Genomic DNA, 22,825 nt, shown 5'->3' with positions numbered 1-22,825 from the left:
GCACACAGTGCTCACAAAGGCAAAACTTGAGAAAACCACTGCAACTCACTTTGAAACCTTGGAGCATCCATGGTGCTGGCTGGTGGCAGCTCAGAACAACAGGATCCACTGATAGGAGTGAAGATGGGACGTACCACAGCATGACTGGGCAACATGGAATGAATGTGGGAAAATGGATCCCAAGGAAAATATGTCTCCTACAAAGAATGCAATTCAACTAACAGGTACCACGGCTCTTGGAAACACTTCCCAGAGGAAAACACCATACAAAACAAGAGAGCAAAGCCAGCAAGTCCATCAGGGAAGCTTTTGTTACCTTCTGAGCTGCTCTAACACAGCGCTGGTATTCCTTAGCCACCTCGGAGCATTTGAGCTCTTCACCTTTGTTTTCCTGGTAGCACTTCAGGATTTTAGCCTGGAGGCTTGCACAGACAGGATCCGTGTTCCTCCTCCTGCAGGGAAAACAAGCACAGAGAGATGTGTGAAGAGGAGTTTCCACCCACTTACTATCACTTTACCAGTGACACACATACTCATCTGGTACTGGAGTCACCTAATCCTAATAGAGAAACTGGTGGGAGCAGCAATCACCAGTGTGGGTCAAATGACCAACAGTGTCTTCCAGCTGAGAATTCCAGCAGGAAGAAGGAACTCACTGTCTAGGTTGGTGTGGAAGCCTGTTCTACCCTGAGGCAAAACATCACCTCTCCTCTGCAGTCAGAAAGGAAAACAAAGGAAAATAGATCAATTCCAAGAGGTTCAATGATTTCCTCAACTCACACTGGAAATCTTTGGCAGAACTCAGGAATCCTGGCTGGGCCTCTGCGAGATCTGTAACAGCCTGACAAGGAACTGAACGGACTTGTTGAATAAGCTGCCTAGATCTATTGAATTCTCATCTATTTAAACAGTTCAAACCCTCCAGCACGGTTGGAAGCACTGCAATTCTCCCAGTGACTAGAAAAAACACAATAATAGCAAGAGCACATATCTGTTTCTTTGTATTTCTGAAGCAATTAGTACTCAGACCCCGTAAATGGCGTTGACAGCTACCCAAGAACAATTAGGGATGATGTTCTTTTACTCTAATGTGCATGTGTACATATGGCACATCATCAGCAACAGTACCAATAGAGGGGAAGGTCGCTGTAAAACAATCCCAGCAACAATGGCACACACACAGTAACACAGTGTCATCAGCTGCACAGACAGGCACAAATTGCAGGAATTTGCAGCACAATTGCCATGGATTGTTTTACCAGACAACAAGAGAACATATGTTTAGGTGTAGCAACCCTCAGACACCGCCTCCTAAAGCATAAATCCATTCAATTCCTTGCATTTTTTGTCTCAATATGCTTAGAGAGATCTGCGCCCAAACATCAAACACACCTCTTCCTTGCAGGGCACTTGATGCTTCAGGCGGGCGTTAACGCTATGATGTGATATATTCATTTCCACAGTCACAACAACAGGTCCTCATTCAGCAAAAGGGCTCCATAGAAAGGCAGTGAGAAAACACTGAATCACAGAGTGGTTTGGGTTGAAGGGACCTTAAGCTCCTCCAGCTCTGATCCCTGCCACCAGCAGGGACACCTTCCACTAGAGCAGGTTGCTCCAAGCCCCTGTGTCCAACCTGGCCTTGAACACTGCCAGGGATGGGGCAGCCGCAGCTTCTCTGGGCACCCTGTGCCAGCGCCTCAGCACCCTCACAGGGAAGAGCTTCTGCCTCAGAGCTCATCTCAATCTCCCCTCTGGCAGGTTAAAGCCATTCCAGCCCTCACAGCATCTCTGTGGCCTCCTCTGGACTCACTCAAGCAGGTCCACGTGCCTCTTGTGCTGGGACCAGGAACATGACTTGCTCCTGAGCATGTCTCATGCTCTCAGGTGAAACACATTTCTAAGAAACATGAAATATTAAACAAAGATCTTCTAAAAGCTTTTGGAGAGCTCAGATATGAGCTTCCAAATCATTCTGTCCTTTCCACATCAGCAACCTGGATGCTCCCTCGACACAGTTTGGCTGAGACAAACTCCAAATGATACTTCTCAGTCCTCACTCTTACTGTCAACATATGTGGGCAGAGGAAGAATTTATCAGTATCAGTATGACAGCCACACTGAGATGCTGAGGCTCGGATCAGAAGCCACCAAAGACACTAGACAGACTTCTCTTTCCACCTCTTCACTAATCTTCCAGGTTTTAGAAGAAACTTCTTCCATACATGATCCCCAGAGGCTCGTGTGCATTTCTAATTTCTGTGTTCTGAAGCAAATCACCTCTAAAGCCTCTAAAAATCCATATTCTAAAGAAAAAAAAAAAATCTTCAAATTTTGGAATAAGGAAGAATCCAGGGAGAGCTTCAGAAACTCATAATGTTGGCATTTTGCTTTGTCACTAACTTTAATATCACTCTAATCAAATCAGTGAGACTGTGGAAATGATACCAAACAATACCAGGTCAGGAAATACCACCAAATCCCTCAATTCATTGAAAAAGTTAAGACTTTTAAAATTAAGGTTTTCTTTAAAACTCAGCCATGTTAAACTGAAGGGCATTTTGTCATTTTCATGCTGAGAGCTGGAAGAGCAAAAAGGTACAGCATGAACAGCCTGATTCATCTGAACTGAATATGGCACAAACATCTCCAGTACTTAGAAGGATGCTTGAGGCTGCCATTGTCAGCATGGGGAGCTATAGGAATTGCAGGGGTTTTCTTGTCTGTTCCTTCACTGTCCCTCCTACAGCATCAGTCTTCATTGCCTAGAGTAAACCTAAAGCCAGGACCCACCTGTGGGCTCAGAGTAGTGCAAAGTCTGGAGTGGGTCTAGAGAAGGGCAATGGAGCTGGTGAAGGGCCTGGAGCACAAGTGTTGCCTGAAGCCTACCAGAGGGATCACCCCGCAGGCAATGGCATGTGCTGCCCAGCAAGTACCTAAATCAGTGCTCAACCATGCCACTAACCACAGCACAGAGAGGATTTATTGGGTCCCAGGTACCCAGACCCATAACAAGAATATTCTCCTTTATTTCTTCCAAACAAAACCTCTAGCTGTGGTTATGCATCAATTGCCTCAGCTTCTCAAAACAGATTTAGAGAAGCTAATCAACACAATGCTAAGTTGGTTACAGCGACTATCAATACAAATTACACAAACCAATGTATTTGTGCATTCACAAGTGAACTGGAAACTCAGCAGAACCAGTTAAATCCCACTGAGAATGACATTTTTCGTTGGAGTGGGAAGCTAGTGCTGCTCAGGAGACAACTGTCCCTGTGCCCACCACGCAGCATGATCGATGAAACCAAAGGATATACTGTAAGGAAGCACATCCTGTGGAGTCCAGGAGCACACAAGTTACTCACATCCAGCAGATTAGTTCTGGTACCCACTGGGACTGAAAGGGGAGTATCTGAACTGCTCTGGTGCCAAGCTGCTTGAGGACCTTTTCTCCTGGCACAGCAATCACTACTCCTGTCCTGCCTGACTCCTCTCCTGCCCACATGAAGGCTCTTAACTTCAGGTTGCAACACTTCCACACATGGGGAACTACAGCCCTATACATGAGTTACACCTTAGAGTTGTCTGGCTTTACTCATACATAGGAGAAGAAATTAAACATGATAAATGTGATGGAGACCAGCAGCATCTAACTACAAACATCTCTGTTGAGAGCAATAACACACTGACTTCAAATGAGGTGGACTTACATCAACTATCTCCTTCTAGCCTCAGGCCACCTCAAGGCTGTTGGCACCAACCAACCTTTAGAAAAATTCCTCTTCTGGATACTCCACTGCTCTTAGCAAGTATTTCATTGTTTGAGGGGGTTCGTTACTATTTCTCAGTCAACGAGGGGGAAGGAATGTGTTGGAGCAGGCGTGAGGTTTGAATACATGAAGAGCAGAAGACCAGTATGCTTTGACCTTTCTTGGAAAATCGCTCAGTCCTAAGCATAATATGCCACCACCAAGTAAGACAGACAATTAGCCTCTGTCTGAAGTGAAACACACGCAATTGCTACCACTGTTATCAAAACAGATATAAGAGACTCATTTATAGCAGCTAGGAAAAAGGCAAGAGAGAAAGGCCAGGCTGGGAAGAGGGGCAAGGACAATACCTGGACAGGGCAGCGTGGGAGATGAGCTCTGACAATACCTTGGAAGTAAATGCAGGACACAGACAATATGAACAATTAAACCACTAACACCCCCCCTCATCTGCTTGAAAGAAGAAGAAAGGTGGGAGAAAGGAAAGATCTAGAAATACAACTGATGAGCAGTGCCTCCCCCATCACGGCGGGGAAAGAAGCCTCTGCCTCACCACCGTTCAATGGGAAGGAAGGAACATGAACATGAAATCCATGATTTCGGATCTCCCTCTCCCCCTCCCAGGGAGGGACCTAAATCAGGTTTTACCTGGAACAGAAAGGAGAGGTTTTCTTAAAATGAAACAAAGGGCATCCTTCTCTCTGCTATCCCTTGAGGTAAGACAGAATGAGCATGATCTTGCTGCATTTTGACACGCTGAGAGTTACCAAATCCTCTCTATCACTGAGTATTCCCTTTACTTTATTTAATAAATGAAATCTCGTCAACTTATCCTTCTTCTATTATCACTGCTGACATCAATCTGATAATATTGGCTTGGCGTGGAATCGTGCTATTATATGTCCTCTTGATATTTAATTTAAGAGAAACGTCTGCAGTGGGGTGAATATGTGAAGCAAGCTTTTTATTACTGGCAGCAGTAAGGACGCTGGGAGTGAATTAGACATTCATCTTAGTCAGGGCCAATCTAGAGGCTCAGAAGAGGTTTTCTTCTTAACCCTCTCCTACCTGTTCAATAGTGGCAGTAACGTCTGCTCCAGTCAATAACTGCATTCATTTGTCTTGGCAAATTCATTTCTACATGGACATAAGCCTCATGAAGAAGTGCTAAGCGCCTGGGAGGTTAAAGCAAGGTTCTTTGAGAATTCCCATCATAAGTTCTGCAATTGCTGGTCTAAGTGTCCATCAATTAATCAAGAAGCAGCACAGCTTCCAAAGACAAACACCAACTCACTGCAAGGAGCGATTAAGGCAGTATCACCAGGATGCAGACCCCTTTGAAGGTCTCAAACACAGCTCAATAGTTACGAGCTGCTTGCTGCTGACAGGTCCCTTTTTTGGAAGAAGAATTACAGACTCAGTATTGGAAAGCAAGAGAAAGCTGGAAACTGTGTCCCTGTTTGCTGGTCCTTCCACCCAGTTGAAAAGTCAGACTAGCCAAGTGGAGACACAACTTCAATGCTTTAGGACTTGTCAGCTCTTTAGACTAGTGCAAAGCCAGTAACCCCACAGTGAGCACAACACCATCACTTAGCTTTACCAGGGAGAGCAGCAATTCCAGGTGGAGTTAAGAGCAAGATCTTCTTTTTACCTTTTACTCTGAAAACCCTTCAAGCTGAGGAAAAACCTCATGATGGAGACTGATGGTATCCAAAGGCAGACATTGTGATACCTGTGCTCAGAAAGTGAAAACCAAAGCCACACAGGGTCCCTCACATCAGCGTCGAGCTCCAGTACACAGCTGCAAGCAGCAGCCTAAATGGGGCAGCAGCCTGGAGTTTCCTGTGGGCTGCAAAACCCAACTGGATGAGCTGCTTTCTGCTGCATTATCTGACTAAGATCAGTGTCTGAGCTAACCTGAGCAAACCACATCAGTCCCCACTATCACCACAGCCTCAGAGGTCAGCAGTGAGGTTCAGGAGCAGCTCTGTGAGCAGAGCCCAGAGCACACAGCAGCATTTTCTGCATGTGAGGAAGGACCTGGAGATGTGGCATGTAGTTAGTTAGCATGTTTGTATATGCAGGGTACATTACATGCATTTCAGATGAAGCTCAGTGATGCTTTGGTCACATAAATGAATGTGGTGTGCTGCTATGCTGCAGTGTACACATAAAAACTGGTAAGTGGTTAACTGACCTATAAAAGTGCATTCTCCCTTGGGTGGCAGTTGGCTCTGATGGCTTCTCTAACATGTCAGAAAAATAACTCCAGACAGTTGCAATACACAGCACAGAGAAAGGTTCCATCCTCTCTCATTACTGCATCCTTGACATTTACAACAGAAAATTAAACACAACTGAAGCATTTTGTTCACATCCAACAAACTCATCAGCACAGAACAAACACTCAGGAAAGGCAACATCCAGCGTAGGCTGCAGGGTGCTGCAGTATCACAAAGCAAACGCTACAGCCCCACTACAACCGTGGGATGCCCTGATCCCTCATGTCAGCTTGGTAACGAGGCTTGAATGAAAGAGGGAATCCCAGACTGGTTTGGGTTGAAGGGACCTCAAAGCTCATGCAGTTCCAACCCCTGCCATGGGCAGGGACACCTTCCACTAGAGCAGGTTGTTCCAAGTCCCTGTGTCCAACCTGGCCTTGAACACTGCCAGGGATGGGGCAGCCACAGCTTCTCTGGGCACCCTGTGCCAGCGCCTCAGCACCCTCCCAGGGAAGAGCTTCTGCCTCAGAGCTCATCTCAATCTCCCCTCTGGCAGGTTAAAGCCATTCCCCTTGTCCTGTCCCTACAGGCCCTTGTAAAAAGTCCCTCTTTGGCTTTCTTACTTGTAGCAGTTTGGCAGGAGAAATAGGAGATGGAAGAAGCGTAACAGATTATTCAAATGTCTACTAAAAATTCCGTCATATTTAAGCTACATAACCCAGCACAGCGTAAACAATCTGTGAGCCTCAGGAGGATAAACTAATGTGATCAGGAAGGAAATATTTCTGATCAGCCTCCTATGTTCAAAACACCGCTCACCAGGCTCTGCCACTGATGTGGAAGGAGGAGAAGTAACATTGTGTAGAGCAAGAGGAGACGGACTAAAAGAAAAGGTGATAATTTTCATAAGAATAGGGTCACTACCTCCAAATTTCAGCTGCAGCAATTGTGTTCCTGTCTTTCTCTTCCTTCCCATATGCCTTGTCACATTGTCTGCAGCATCTGCAGTATTTCCCCTCTCTCTTTCTCCCCCTCGATCGCTGCATTTCACTAACGGGTCACCCAGTTTTCACCCTACCTCTCCATGGACAGGCCTGATGAATGCATGTTTATAAAGTAACTGTAAGTTTCTGGGTGACTCCGTGATCCTACAAAATTTGTCACTCAAGTGCTTCCCAATCTCCATTCCTGGTTTGACAGCTTGTTTGAAGCTGCCACACAATTCCCCACTGCAATTCATGCACCCGGTGCACCTTTGTCCTTGCCAGGACAGATACCTCCTCTCCTTTCCATCATGGATATGCAGAAGCTGTTCTGAAATCTTCTCCTGTGTAAGTATTTAGATTCTATCACTGAGAACAAAAGTTAACACAGCATCCAAATCTCAAGTGTCAGCAACTTGTGGTGTTACTGTGCTGCAGTCACAGAAAACTGCCTGACCCAACCACATTTTCTTCATCAAACAAGAAAAAAACCAACCCCCAAACCCAGAGTAAACCACAGAGAGCGATGTGGAAAATAACTGAAATTTAGCAGTTTTCCGTAACAACCTCTAATTTTGGAAATCCAGCAATAATCTCTCCATTTCAGTGATGAAACTGAAGCAAATTATGTGTCCCATCCAGCACCGGTTCCAGCTCTCTCTCTTACTCCAGTGTATCACAGACCCTCCTGTCCTCCGACATGGTTTATGCTCACGTACAAGTGGCCATTCCCCATATGACCAATGGGTCACCCTAAAAGACTTCATTGTGCTTTGCCCAGTGCAGCTGCAACCAAATTTAACTGGCTTCCTTAGCACCCCATGAGCTGCAGGCACTGGGTGGTGGTGGGGCTCTGGGGGAGCAGGAGAGTAGCAACATGCTAACACACCTATGAGCCCGTATGAAATGAAATGATCCCTGTCCTACTGAACCTGCCAATGCAATAACTAATCATTCTTATCAGCATTCTGCATGGTAGATGGCAAGTGGTTTCAAATAACGAGAGGCTTCTCCCCACAAGTGGATAATTCCAATGTACGTTTGGATGTAAATTCTTTGCTGATTATGATGGTAGAATAACGAGTTATGAGAAACTGCCGGTTTGGAAGATGAAAGGAAAACTCCTGCCTCTTCCTTCACTCGCCAAGAGACACAGAAGTTAACAGAAATGGATCTCCAGCCCACAAAGCCATGAACCATTTTTTCCAGAGATGCCAAGCTACTAAGAGTTGACTAGCAAAGATGAAGAGCCTAAAGTTAGCAGCAAAACGGTCTCTGTAGTCAGAATCTTGTTGCTGGAAGGAGTTCTCTGAATCAGAAAGGCAGCTGGCTCAGCTCCCACAAGGCAGAAAAGCAATATACCAAGCAATAACTGAATGTGAAAACAACACACAGCCCAACAAGTGACCCGAATAGGGATTTTCTTTCTTCAGATAGAAAACAGCATCTAAAAACTGGTTAAGATCTTGGGTCAGAAAAGGAATCATGCAGCTTACAGCATGTACGCAGCACTGGCCCTAAGAATGGGCTGTGGTAGTGCTGAATGGCTGGGATTTAGCTGGGGAACTGCCTGCTGGGACAATCCTGTTGGTCTATAAAACCCTTCCCCAAGATGTATTGTAAAGAAAGGAACTGAAGCTGTGCTACACTGATTGCATATAGCCACAGGACACAGGGATGGACAGGTCAGCGATGTCTTCCTGTGTGAGATGATCAGGTAACGATGTCAGACTGCTGAGTGATGGTTTTAAAAGGAAACCCTGGACCACCTCTCTGCTATAGGTGCAGAAACACATTTTGGAGGAGAACGAAGCTGCAGCATTAAAGCTCAGGTGGGATCTGAAGTTCAACATTCACCTTATGAAAATAATCCCCTTGCTTCTACTCATGTGCCCTGATCTTCAAACCCAGGGTGCCCCTTTTACCACACCGAGCAATCTGCCAAGCACTGACTCAGCAAGATGCTCACTAAGCAGCTCCTCATCCCCCTGAGAACATCAATACTGGTGCTTTCAAAGAACACACACAAAGCCTTGAAGGCTGGTTTGGGGGGAGAATTCAAGTTTTGGTTTTGGTTTTAAATATTATCATTTCAGGAAGCCCTCAAAGAATTGGAAATATCCTCACAGAAAGTAATTTAGATAATATGGGTTTCAGTTAGGAGAAGAGCACATGAAATGTCTCAGGTGAATTAGTGAGACCAATGCCTACCTGAGCCTGCTCCATCGTGTGCTGTTAGTGCCACTCACAGTCAGCACAACGCTGCCAAGTTCACTCCAAAGAAACAACATTCATCCCTGAACAAGCAAATCTTCCAAATGCCACTTTTTTGGCCAAATTAATTCTGATTGTGGTTGCTGTGGTATGTGCATGTCCCAGACACGATGCACTCCCAGGGCCAACAAGGAAAATAAAAGGATGGGAAGGAAGAACCAACCCCAGCAAGGACCTCTCACAGGAGGCTGAGCCCCACTTGACCCTGAGACTCCAAAAGCTGATGGGACCCCAAAGCCTAGAAACATACTTTATCAGAGCAACTTCATGAGCTATCAAAATTATACCAAATAAATTAAGCCATCGAAGCCTCGTGTGATACAGAGATAGGTTTTCTCTCCCTTTTGAAGGGAGGAAAGGACCTCAATCTCTCATTAGCCAACATCAACCACCAACAACCTCCTCTGTGCAGAAGGTCACTGCGATGGAAAGTCTTCACAGCATCCTGCCACGGTCCTTACTTCCTCAGAGGGTGGAGATACAGCAGCTCTGACCTGCAGAACAGACTACTTCTCTCCCCCTCTGGTACTTGCCTTTGGTCTCTCCTGTCATCCCTCCATCAGCCCAGGAGGAGACTGACTCAGCAGTAAGCAAAGGCACTCTGCACAGAACCAGGAACACTGCCCTGGAACTCAGCTGCCACTGAACTAATGACCAGACTGTTTGCAGTGTTACCTTAGCTTAGCCTGAGGCTGCTCATTAGCAAACAAGTCATTAATTCACTGGTAACAAGTGGTTTCTCAGGCATTATTGCCTCTGACATCTTTAATTCACTGCTCCTTTTGGAACCCTGTGCCACTGCCCCCAACACACACGCTGGAAGACAGAGGCACAAAAACACAGTGGGGATAAGCTGAGCTGTGCCATTAATTAATATTCATGATATGTTTCCCAGCATCATAAAATCCCAGAGTGGTTTAGGTTGAAGGGACCTTAAAGCTCATCTAGTCCCAAGGGACACCTTCCACTAGAGCAGATTGCTCCAAGCCCCTGTGTCCAACCTGGTCTTGAACACTTCCAACTTAAGCCAAGGGGAGCGGGGACCAAAGGCAAACGAAGTTCTGGACTTTAGATCTGTTGCTATATCTAAATGCACAATAAAACACTGTGAAGACCTTGCCTCCCCCACGGTACATGGTGGAATGTGTGATACCCAAACTGAGGGCAGAGATCTGCTTCTATTTTCACTGCATTCTCCATGATAAAGAGCTGCGAACAGAAATATTTCATGTACTGTGATGCACAAAGAATGTCTGAGGTTTGTTTTAACAGCTGCACAAATATCCCTGCTTTTGAAAACAATCTGGATTTGCCCTGCCAACAAACCCTGATCTAAGGGTTTATAATGGCAACATTACTACAGAATACAAGTGCTTTCCATGTAAAAATCGATAGCAATAGAAACATCCTTAACAGACTACATGGAGTCTTTGGCAGCTCTTCCTTTGCTATTCAGGTCTTATTTTACAAACTCCAAAGTTCCACTGAAGCACTTTGAAGAAATGCTCTTGCAGTTTTGAAGAGATACATTAATATTTGACAGCGGTTCCTCAGCACTATCTGAACTGCAATCTCAGTTCATTGCACTGATTCATTAGTCACCCCTCATCATGCATGAGAGGAGAGACAACACTGTGAACATGAGATAAAAGCATCATTTTACTAACTGGACAAAAGGAAAGTCTTACTTAGAACCAGCATCTTGGTCACCCCCAAGAACTGAACAAACTTCAAGAAGGAGATTCCACAGCTTGGATAAAGTATAACAATCCAATCAGCTTTCAAGATACAAAATTTTGTTTAAAAAAGAATAATCAGTGAAATTCACACCCTGCAAAATGAGACAAAGTCAAAATTCACCCATCTACTCTTTCACCCTCCATTGAAATAACTCAGGGGAAACTCATGCCTTGTAGTCTCTTACATCAACATTCCAATTTCCTACTAAGGACAACTTTATAAACGTGAGAAAGAGCAAAGCTTTGACTAATAACTCATCTCTTTAGTTAAGGATTACATGAGACAGGCTCAGTGCAGACAGAAGTAGGAGCAACTCGCAGAAACCAAGAACTGAGGGAGGAACGGGACTGGGATGGAGCCAAACCATTTGTTGTGAAGGGATCTTCATTGCAGGCTCTAATCACTATATTATGATAAGGTGGGGGATGAGCTCCCAGCAGTAATCAGTCTTTTATTCCTGAAAACTCATAAATCCCTGTTGCAGAAGCTTTTAATTTCAACACTGAATTAATCATTTATCTAATTTAACGACAGGAGAAATCTGGGAGCAATCTTGTTTGAAAACTATGATGTCTTCACCCTCCTGCTCCTCAGGCTTCGTGGCCGTTCACGTAACAACTATTTCAGAGCTTGACTCCAGGGACAGCCCTCTGCTGAAATACCTGAGGCCTCATAGGAGATTTCAAGAGTAATAAACTCAAGTATCATCACATCACTCCATAAACTTTCCAGATCTACACAAACAAGGAAAAAAGGGAAGAAACAAGGAGAAGGCAGCTCCTCTGGGTTCCATTAGCGGTGCCATTTTAACTGGGGGGCATCAGCCTTGTAAGATCTTTCACAATTCAAGAAAATCTTCATTTCCATGAGCAGTGAAAGCCATGAATTCCCTGTTCCCAGCAGACTGCCCATCTATGAACCTTCTCCCCCTGCTCCCACTGGGTCAGCGAGATTCTCCTCATTCAGCCCAGGAGGACACTTACCATGTGCCAGTTTCTCTAACGTGATCACCTTAAATACTCATGTCCATTAAGTTTAAAGATCTTTGGACCATTAAATGGAACTCTTAAATACCAAGTCCCACATGGAGTAAATCTCTTTGGCAGTCTCTCCATTGGAAAGCTGCCCTGGATGCAAGGCTGATGCCTATCAGGATAAGATACTGATGTTCTTTATGCACTCCTTGATAACAGTCCTCTCAGCACAACATGCGAAGCAGCACAGCCACTGGTGAGCAGCTTTAGCAGCAGGTCTGCAAATCATAAGGAGATCTCAGAGGGAAACTCAGGTTCAGAACAATTTTATCTTTTAACAGCTCCCTAATCCCCTCACCCTGCTCCTGCAGGTTTCCCTTTGAGCGAGTCACACCCTGCCCAAGCCAGTCCTTGCATCCAAATTTAACAGCTACAAAAATAACACAGAACGTTGATAAGACAACCTTCACAAAAGGAAATAAATCAAATTCTTCAAACCCAGCGTTTGGAGGATAAGTCTGGAGTGCCTGCACTAAGCCATAACCTCTTCACTGATGGTTTTTTCCTTCCCCTTAACAGATTCAGGGTCTGTAATAACATTTAATCCTCAGAAGCTAATCTAAATGTAACACTCAAAAGAAGACAAAGACAACGCAACAGAAAAAAAAGTTTGGCCAGTGCCTTTTGGGAGTGCTGCTTTATCCCTGGAGCGAGAGCATTAATAGAGCTTGGAATGAAATGCCATTTTATTCTCTGTAGCAGGGAGGGGATTAGCAAGTTGTCTTCTCTAAGCCCAGTCTGAGTCATGGCTTTATGAACACTGAGAAAAGGATGCGGAACGAAGTAAAGGGCGGGGAGCACTGGCTTTTTATTTACACACTGCTTCCTTTGTGGGTGGTTACTGATGTGCACAGTTTGCTAAACAGGGAAGGAAGGAGGAAAAGTTCTAGGTCCCCAGATTTCCATTCTGTTGGTTAACAAAGGAGAAAAATCATAATGCACCAATTATAACAACATCACTGAGACAACATGTCCGTGGCAAAAGTCCAATTCACCACAGCATGTAAGCAACAAGGGCAAGTTGCTGAAGGTGCTGAAAGCTGTGCTCAGTGGTTTGTTGTTGATAGTTTCTTCTTCTTGGGAGGAAGAAACTGGTTGGACAGAGCCCAGAACAAAGAATAAGGAGGCAGAAGCAGGCTGGGTTCAGATGAAGAGACGAGGAACAAAGTCCATGGCACGATCAGGCCATGCAGGCACCAAAGCCCAAGAGCTTAAATCACTGTGTCAGTGATTTAATAGGAAGCTCAGCACTCAGTACCTCACCCCTGTCTCTAGACAAAGGCAGACAGGAAGGTTCACATGCCTACGTTACCGGCCCCCTGTGAAGGGTCACTGGTGGAAAGCTTGTACAACATTCCTAAATCCTGCAACACTTGATAATCGCTAAGGAGAGGAAATAGTCCGTGGAATGCTTGACCACTTGTGCAGAGCTGTAGGTGTTGATAACAGAATTACACAAGTCAATAAATGCCAAGAAAACACTGGATTTTTGTTTCAGTTATTTATCTGTGCTTCAACATGGGCTTCGATATCCAGGGAAAAACTAGCTGTGGAAACAGCTCCAGCTCTATTCTCCTCTTCCTCCATCAGCTGTGCTGATACACATGGCAGAAGACAACCCATATAGGGTAGACTGGTCTTAAAAAGCACAAGTGCCCAGGGGTAGATCAGACTTCACAGTGAAACAGGGATAATATAAGCAAAGAAAGAGACACTATGGGCAGGGGATGTCCTCTCCTCGTGCATGGAGAAAGTGCCACTGCTGGGCTCCTTTTGCTACAGGAACTGTTGTAGTCCAGCACTGGAAACAGGCAGACCTGTGCTTCATTCATAATTTGACTCTATTCCAGTTCATGTCATTTTGCAGGAGTATCAGTTTATTCCTGCCAACCAAGCTACTAGATCTGTGTAAATCATCCTTACCCATTTTAGCACTCACTGTGCTTGTGTGTCTCATAAGAAAGCACAAAACAGGATCAGCAAACTTCTTTCCACTGAAGTCACAGTATCTTGTAATTTATTACCATAAACAGGCTGCAGGAAGACTTGAATGTACAATGCGTAACCAGAGGACCTCACAAGATGCAGACTTCCAGTCCTGCCAGTGAAGCATGAACACCAATGCACAAAGGAAGTTTCCCTGACCCCGTCCCAGCCTTATCATGACATGCTCATGAGGCATGTGTGCTCTTTAACGTGTGGCACGTCACAGCAATGATCATGAAAAGGATCATTGCTACTGCTTTAAGAGATGGATACACTGCAGTGATGGGGTAAAACAATGACTCTTCAATGTACAGTTATCCAAGGGCATTATCAATCCCAAACCACGCACTCCATAGTTCAGTGCAATCCCAGCAGATTAGATTAGTATTAGGAAAGAATTCTTCCCTGTGTGAGGCACTGGCACAGGGTGCCCAGAGAAACTGTGGCTGCCCCATCCCTGGCAGTGTTCAAGGCCAGGTTGGACACAGGGGCTTGGAGCAACCTGCTCTGGTGGAAGGTGTCCCTGCCCGGGGCAGGAGGTTGGAACTGGATGAGCTTTAAGGTCCCTTCAACCCAAACCAGGCCGAGATTCTGTGATTCTACAAATTTCTATTGAAAGAAATAGCAAGTATCATGTCCACTTTCTCCCTCAGTTTCAGTAGTGCCACCCAGTGTGTCCCTTCTCAAGACATCCCTCAGCCACGTTATCTTTTCACACAACATTCACATTCACAGTATCTCAGCTGCAAGGAAAACAGCCCAAGGAATCTGTCCTTTATGATGGCTCAAGTTCATATTGCCAAATAGAAGAGCATTGAACAGTAAGGCCAGAGGCCAGGGACTGGCAAGTGATAAAGGCTCAAAGAAAAGGGTAAGGAAATCCTAACATACCATAAACACATTTTCTGGCTCTTGATAGAAAGAAATCATTAGCATTTGCATCGGTCTCAGCCACTAACCTTTATGAGACACGGCTGCATTCCTGAGTTTCCTACATTACCAGTCTCTACCTCCACAAGAAACAGAAGAGACCAAATGAAACTGAAGCCTCAGGAACTAAAACTTAAGACTACGATAAGGAACAGGCTAGTCATAGTCTGTAAAAACAAGTAAAGAACATAATCCAAGGTCCCAAATCTCTTCCTTGACAAAGCCACAAGGATAAATCTCTGCTACATGTGTTCCCAGCAACTCATTACACATCTGCAGAGGCAAATCCAAGGAAGAGCTGATAAAAGACTCTCAAAACTTTATGTCCTATGTATTTCTTAAATTTTATTTAAAACTAGAATTTAGATTTCTACCATGGAAAATGGCATGAAAAAGCTCACAATGTGTTAGCTGCCTTGTTTTGGCTTCTTTAGCAACTTACTGCTTGACTGTCCAAACAAAAATGTGAAATTACAACAGGTTATGTGATGCTTTGGCAGCCAAAGATGATTTTAAATAAAGACAGCACAATATACTGCCCACCCTACTAACATATTCATCACTACTATATTATGTATTTCTGCAATTAAGTATCATACAGTCTGGACTGGACCCAACTGGACTACATATGTTGCTACTCCAGTTTACTGCATGTTGGCCAACTGTTTACCCAACTGAGAACCGAGTGCTGCTCTTGACAGTGTAATTGCTTTAGACTCATTAATATTAAAGAATTAGAGAAAATATTTCTTCTTGGGCAGCTGTTAGTGCATGTGGAACAATAAGCTATCTAATAGCACTGGCAAACACAAAAGGAGTTTAGACGCTTAATATGTTCCTGGTAAAAAGGCAAGATTAAAGGTCTGCTAATTGTATCAAGGTCACTAAGAAAGGCCAGAAAAATCATCACACCCATTCAAGAAAACTTTCAAGATAATTATAACTCTCTTTTGATTGGAATTTACAGGGCTAAGATTGGCACTGGTCACCTTTTCCTTCCCTGGACAATGCAAACCTTTTAAGTGGTGCTGCTCCTCCTCCTGCCATGCACTAGCCCTGTCCTGCAACGTGTAGGTTCAACACATTGGGTCAAAGTTTGAACAGATGAAACACATTCCATTGCCATCCTGAAACCCTCGGAAAACTCTCATTAAACAGGAACAGTTACTAAGTCCGTGTCTTCTCCCTCATTCTTCCTTGGAAGATCTAACAACTTCATAGTAAATTCTGTCAAGCTTGGCACAGAACAAGAGGGTGCTGCCTTACAAGTCTTGCAGCTCCTCAGGCCCCTGAATATCTGACAGGAGGTAACTCCACACTCCATTTACAGGAATATCCAGAGGCTACACACAGAGGGTTATGGAATGTGACTGGAACTGCTGAAAAGAACAAAAAGGCTCCTCACTTGATCTGCTCCTCCGCCTTGCTGGCTGCCTCCTTGAACTGCTCACACGTCAGCTTGTAGATCTCTGCGTTCTGAAACCAAGAAGAGAATACTCAGCTCTGAAAATGAAAGGTAGCTCAGATGTTATCCTGTCACAAAGTTATCTTCTATAATTAATAACCATTTCCAACAACAAACGGCATATTCTGTTCAAAGAACACCCAAAAAAATGCTTAAAAGTTGATTTTCTTCTCATGCATCAAGGCCACATGTCCTCAATTCCAGCTTCACCTTTGCAAAGGTCACCAAACCCAGCCCTCAGCTTTGACTATTCATGTAACCACAAAACCAAGGTGTTTCCAAGCACTGAGCTAGAGTTTGGTTGTGTTTTGTTCTCTTTTCTCATTAATTGTTTTGATGGATCCCAGAAGTTTCTGACCATGCAAGTATCAAACCTGGCTGCCAGCACTGGAAAATCCATCCTACATTTCAGTGCTCCTACTTATGGGACTTAATTCTTTAAAACAAAATTATGCAGCCTGTTTCCCTTTTAACAACATTGGGAGGCATATCAGGTCTCAGCTACAGCACTGCCAAACAGCGGCTTGAGTGTCTTGCTGCAGGGCTGAAGAGGTTTGCATTTAACTCTCCTGAGCTTGCACAGAAAGAGTTTTAGTTCACAACTGCTCAGCTGCTGAATATGGAGATGGAATTCCTCCTCGGTTGCATGTACAAGCTTCCCAAGCAAAAACAGAAGGGAACGGCCCCAGCAACTGTGCTGCTGATAAAGCTGCTCCAGGCAAAGCCTCTGGACTTGCTACTGCAACTGCCTCACAGCTCATCTGCAAAGGCACATGCAGAAAATAGGCAATAATCAATCAAACGAGTGACAAACTGGTATTGGAAGCGAGGACAGCTATTCATCTAGGTTCTACCCGCTCTCGTCTCCCCAAATTCAGTCCTTTTCTACAGAATGCTATTTTTGCCCTTCTCATCTATTTCCCCGTGAATGCAGCCATGGTCCTGCGCATGATGAGATGACACACATTGTTCAGTGGTTAGGAAAGGAAAGGACAGACACAACTCTGACACTACAGGCAGTTCTGCCACTTGAGCAATCCTGGACCAGTCACTGTTTTCCAGGTGGGAGCAAGGGATAACAGCTATGACTGAAGCTGGGTGAAGCTCAGCTGATGGTTTTATACAGGTTACTCAGAGCCTTCAAGGTGCTGTATTTAAGTGTTTTATCTCTGGTGCCTGAATTTATGTCACATACCAAAAAATGACAGAACAAGCTCTGTTGTTCCAAACTTTGACTTAGGAGACAGACTTACACTGAGAAATCATGAGGAGTAACCACTTCAAAATGCATTTTGCCAGCAAATCGTCATTACTGTTTTCATTTACTTACTTGTTAAATAATGGCCACAAACTTCTGTGCTATTGAACCCATTTTTCCTTTCCTATGATGAAAAGTTCAGCTTTTAATGGAGCCTTTTTCCCTGTCCTGTAAACAGCCCTCCTGACTCTCAGCTCCCTGCTGTTACTTATGCACACATGAAACCACAAGACCTGTGCTCCATTAATTAAATTTGCCTTTAAAAATTAACCAGCGTGAGTCGGTGTGTTATCTCCATGGGCTGCACGAGGCTCCCCATTTCTCCAATTACTACCCAAGCAATTTTCATATTTCATACAGTCTGATTTCTCAAAGGGACTGGATTTGAGAGATCAAAATGAGAGAAAGTGAGAAAGAGAGAAAGCAAGGCATAAAATTAAGCATCTTTCAGGCACCACAAAGTAGCCCCGTCAGACACTATTAGCCCACAGCACTCTGCAGTGAAACAGCAGCACGGGAGGGAAACAGGAACAAATATGCTGTAGGTGAGGCCCAGCGTGAGGTTGGCATTTAACCCACCTCAAGAAAGGAAAAAGAGCCAACAGGTCCATTTGCTGGTCACAGTGTGGATTAAAGCTGTTGTGGCACAACCTTGTCTAGTCTATTAGAGAAGTTCAACTGCCCAGCACTATAGCCAGCCTCAGCTTCAACACCACCAACTACAAACAGGGACAGAAATAGCTGGGAAAGAGCTGGTACGAAATAGCTCTGGATCTTAAAGCTGATAAAAGCAGGCAAGTGAGGACCTGAGTGAAGAGGCAAGAATCTCAGCAAGGGAAAGGAGACCTGGCCTCAAAGAAACCACAAGGCTCGTGGCACAAGGAGAAGATCAAAGAGGGGTGCACAAGACCTTCAGCCTGAAGATGAAAGCAGTGGGGGGTTAAAAATGAAAAGGAAGCATGTTTGCATGTGATCCAACTGGGTCTCCTGCCTTTGGATCAGACCCTTCTCCTGCATCATCCCCCCTCTAAAACCCAATGAAGCAGAATTTCCAGTGCTGTGAATCAGTATCTTTAAATGCTTCCCCAAGTCAGAAAAAACAGAGTTTTATCATTCAAACCCGGGTGGGTTCAACAAGCCAACCTGCTAAACAGGTTTTCCTTGGCCTCTAGGCCCTTTCCTACCTTGGGAAAGTCCCATTCGCTTTTGTCCTAAACACTAAGGGAGTAACAAATGGGCAAGACACAGGCACAGTCACGACAGGTTCTGTCACTTGAGGCTTCTATTTAGAGAGTAATTCTCCAACTATCCCCATCTATATGACTGCAAATGCAAGTTCTGCTTCAGCTTCAGTATTTTACCTACCACACTATGCAGGGAATAATGTTCCAGTGGCCTAGAAAAGGTTTCAAGCGAGGAGCCAAGCCTGGAACCAGCCCTGCACTTCCCATGGCTCCAGCAGAGCCGCCCGCAGACAAAGGCTATTCAGCACGGTCAAGGTGTGGTATTTGCACTTGAAACAAAGTCTGAGATTCCCGTAGTCACAGTGAAGTCCTTGAGCTTCATAAACTGATATTCAGTTATGCAGCAGAATAGAGAACATTCCACACAAAATTACAAGACATGGACGCTGCTTTTAATTTACTCTCACAATATTTGATGCTCGAGATAAAATGGCAGCTCACAAAGAAAAAGTTGAACATGAGACCTCAACTATTATTAAATAAAGCTCCTGGCAGTCTTAGTTGCAGAAATGAGTTAAAAGACATGACCAAAGGACACCATAAGGGCTCAAATAACAAGAGACAGAGAAAGAATGAATGAACCACCTGAAATGTTTCACTTCTCTCAATAAAGCTGAGCCTTAGGGGAGCCAACTTCAGAACATCAGAGCTTTGTCATACGGGGAGAGAGCTCTCCAGAGAGGACAAACAAACTAAACAAAGAACTGTTCGTTTGAAAGATGTTGCCCTGCTATTAAATGATGCTTCGTAGTGAAGAATAACAACACCAAGAAGATACAAAAATACCTAACTAGAGCCTAAAGACCAACAGAATCACTTTCCTTTACCCTGCTGCCTTTCCACAACAGCTTTGCTGCTCTACCCTTGCTCCTCACTCTTCCCAAAACACCCTGGCACTAAAAATTCCACTTCCAAAGGGAATCCATTTTCAAACTCGGAGCTAAATTTGGAGTCATTTTAATTCAGCATTTCTCCTTGGCTGCAAACACGCAGAGACTCCAACACTCGCTACTACACCTCGGTACATACTGCACAGGCCCCTTCCACATACAGCATAGAAGGTAAGAAGACAATATAGCAGAAGATGGAGTTCTCAGGGTTATTTCAGGAGGGAAAGTAATTGAGGCATAAAGAGAAACCCCTGCCAGCTCGTTCTCACACTGCCATTAAAACCACATTCCTTATAACCTCAGTGCAACACACACTACTTGCAGGAACACGTAAAGCAGAAAACCCAGCAACGCCAGCCCAAGGAACTAGAAATTAATGAGGTTTTAGGCCAAATTCCTTGTGAACATCAAGCAGCAGAATCAAACGCTTGACAGTGGGCAGCAGATTTCCCCATCAGGTTCAGGCTGGGTCAAGAGATCAGAAGGGGTTTGGATTAGAAACGCCACAGAACAACACACCACCATCACTGCGGCTATCTGGAGATATTCTGACACCCCTATAGAAGCTTGTCAGTGGCCAGAGCGTGTAAAGATCCAAAGAGGATTAAGAGCTGTTGAAACGCTGCCAGCAGCGATGAATGCTGGTGATAGCTCATGGAACAGAGCAGGCCAGGGGGGTCTGACAAATGCTGCCAGTGACAGCCGGGATTAGATGGTAGGATGTGCCTCTCGCCTGACAGAGCACTGCTGCAACCCCTGCTCCCGACACCGCGCTCCCCAGTGCCCAGCAAAGCTCCAGTCCAGCCAAGAGGAGCAGGGGGATACATAGTGTGCCCTACGAGCATGGAACATGCAGGTTTGGGAGAGAAAGGGCAAGGAAAGCAGAGGTTACATCTCATGTCTCAAATGTCAACTGGGAGGCATTCAAATTCCTGCATCCAGCTGCTTCTGAAGGCAGAAGACAGACCTCACAGCCCCTGAGAGCACAGCACAACTGTCCCTGCCCGCAGGGATGGGGAACACACGTGTCCTGGGCGCAGCTGCTGCCCCAAGGAACACAGGGAAGCCACAGGAAAACATCAGTCATGGGATCACAGAGTGGTTTGTGTTGGAAGGGACCTTAAAGCTCATCCAGTCCCAACCCCTGCCCCGGGCAGGGACACCTTCCACTAGAGCAGGTTGCTCCAAGCCCCTGTGTCCAACCTGTGCTGAAGGAGCTGCCCTCGCTCACAGCACTGCCCAAGGGAAGCAACGCAGCACCCGGGCTCCTGCACCTCACTGGGTCGCTGGCTCACACGCACCATAAATCAGGGTGTTCACCCCATCACTCCAAGTCTTGTGCAAACAGCTCCTAAGAGATCTGAAAAACTAGCCCAGGTACCCACACCCCTCCTGCAGGTACAGAGGGAGAGGAGCTGAACCCATCTGTTCACTGGATGACCCTTTGGATGCGTTAAAATCAACCTACACAATCAATCACTGCTCTCAGCTCTGGTCCCAACCAGGGAGTTTGGGAATTTCAGGATACACTGAAGCAACAACCCCTTCAGCTCCTGAGCTCGCTCCTCTCGAGGTCCTGCTCAGCCTGTTTGTTGGTATCAGCCAGCATTTAGCTGGAAGAGATCATTCACGTTTTCTCTTTCCTATCAAGCACAAGTGCACACAGAAGCCAATTAACAAAGAAGAGAAACATGCATATAAAGCGTATCACGAGAGCACAGAAGTCAAGGGTTAAACTGCTTTTATGTGAATTCATATGTGGTTTTTCCTCAAAAGGTAACAAGGAAAGATGCAAGCAGCTACAAACAGCTTGCTGATAGAGAAAAAAAGCTCTTTTATCAGCCAAAGCCAACTTCTAAACACAGCTCTGTTGTTTGCTGTTCATGTGTGGGTTCATCCACTCCTCCCGCTGAGGCCAGTAATGAAATGAGAGCATTGAATTTGTGTCATTCCATGCTCTCCTTCGGCAATAAGCTGTGAGATCATAAATTCTGGATTAAGATTCAGAGAAGACAGAAAAAGAGCAATGTCCACAGTAACAACAGAGGGAAGTGAAACTCGGCATGGGCAGAAGTATTCTGTTTGAACAGAGCTTCTCAGGACTGCAGTATTATCCCAAGTTGAAAGGAAAATATTAATTCTGTAGCATATCTAGACAGCTTCTCAAAGATAAAATCCCACAAATACCCATCTCCACAACACGGGAGGGAGGCAGAGCTGGGGGAAAGACCACGGCTGGTTTATCCTGTGTGTAACGAGCACAGAAAGGTTAAGCTACAGCCCCTAAAGCACACAGGGAAGCAAAGCCACACTCCCCAGGACTTCCCAGAACCAGGTCTCACACCAAGATACCCCATATGGGTGAAAATGGGTTTACAGACCCACACTGAGCTTGCACACCGGAGCCAGGCTGTCTCCATGGAAGTACCCTGGGAAGACCCCAATTAAAGCAGGTACCCTACAGAAAGATGGTATTAGGAACCTCTCAGCAAGCACCTCACTGGAAACATGCAGAAAGCCTCATGTCATCTTCAAGTCAGAAAGGCAGCCAGCAACAAAGAAATCAGTACTACACAAGCAATTAAAAAGGGAAGAAGGAGCAAAAGAACCCAGACAGAATTAAACACTGAGCTTATGTGAGGTTGCTTTAAGGCACTCCATGGTGAAAGACTGCAAATAAAGCATTAGCAAATCTTGAAACAAAGTCTGGACTGTAAAAGCACCTTCAAAGAGAAAGGCCATAAAATGCCAGCAGGCAAGCCAGGCTTTCTGACAAGGACTGCAACCTGGATGGCCCAAATTAACACCAGAACTGCAGCAGGAGAGCATCGCTCTGCTCTCCTCCTACCTGAGACTTTAATACAGGAGCAAGAAGTCTTTGGTGAGGAATCCACAGTAGAGGCTGGAATCGGTTATACCTGACAAGTGCAGGTAAAGCGGCTGCCCAGGCATCGATTAAACATCAAGAGGAATCAGCATCTGCTTTGGGAAAGTCCTGCACCCGGCTGGCCCTCGCAGGTAACAGT

At 45.2% G+C, this 22,825-nt stretch overlaps 1 protein-coding gene across 1 annotated transcript in view; it reads right to left on the bottom strand.

Annotated features, from left to right (window-relative positions):
• Positions 1 to 316: 316 nt before the first annotated feature.
• CHCHD6 (coiled-coil-helix-coiled-coil-helix domain containing 6) overlaps positions 317 to 22,825 on the bottom strand; it is a gene marked incomplete at both ends in the record, with an annotated part of 68,580 nt that continues 46,071 nt past the window's right edge. Inside the window, 2 exons of the mRNA XM_010020492.1 lie at positions 317 to 452; positions 16,348 to 16,418. Of these exons, the coding sequence (XP_010018794.1) occupies positions 317 to 452; positions 16,348 to 16,418 (207 nt within the window). The remainder of the gene's footprint in view (positions 453 to 16,347; positions 16,419 to 22,825) is intronic.

This window comes from Nestor notabilis, unplaced genomic scaffold (genome assembly GCF_000696875.1).
Source record: "Nestor notabilis isolate BGI_N333 unplaced genomic scaffold, ASM69687v1 scaffold11448, whole genome shotgun sequence".
NCBI classification, from domain to species: Eukaryota; Metazoa; Chordata; class Aves; order Psittaciformes; family Psittacidae; genus Nestor; species Nestor notabilis.
Note: the sequence above shows the minus strand (reverse complement) of the source record. Positions and strands in the feature narration are given on the sequence as shown.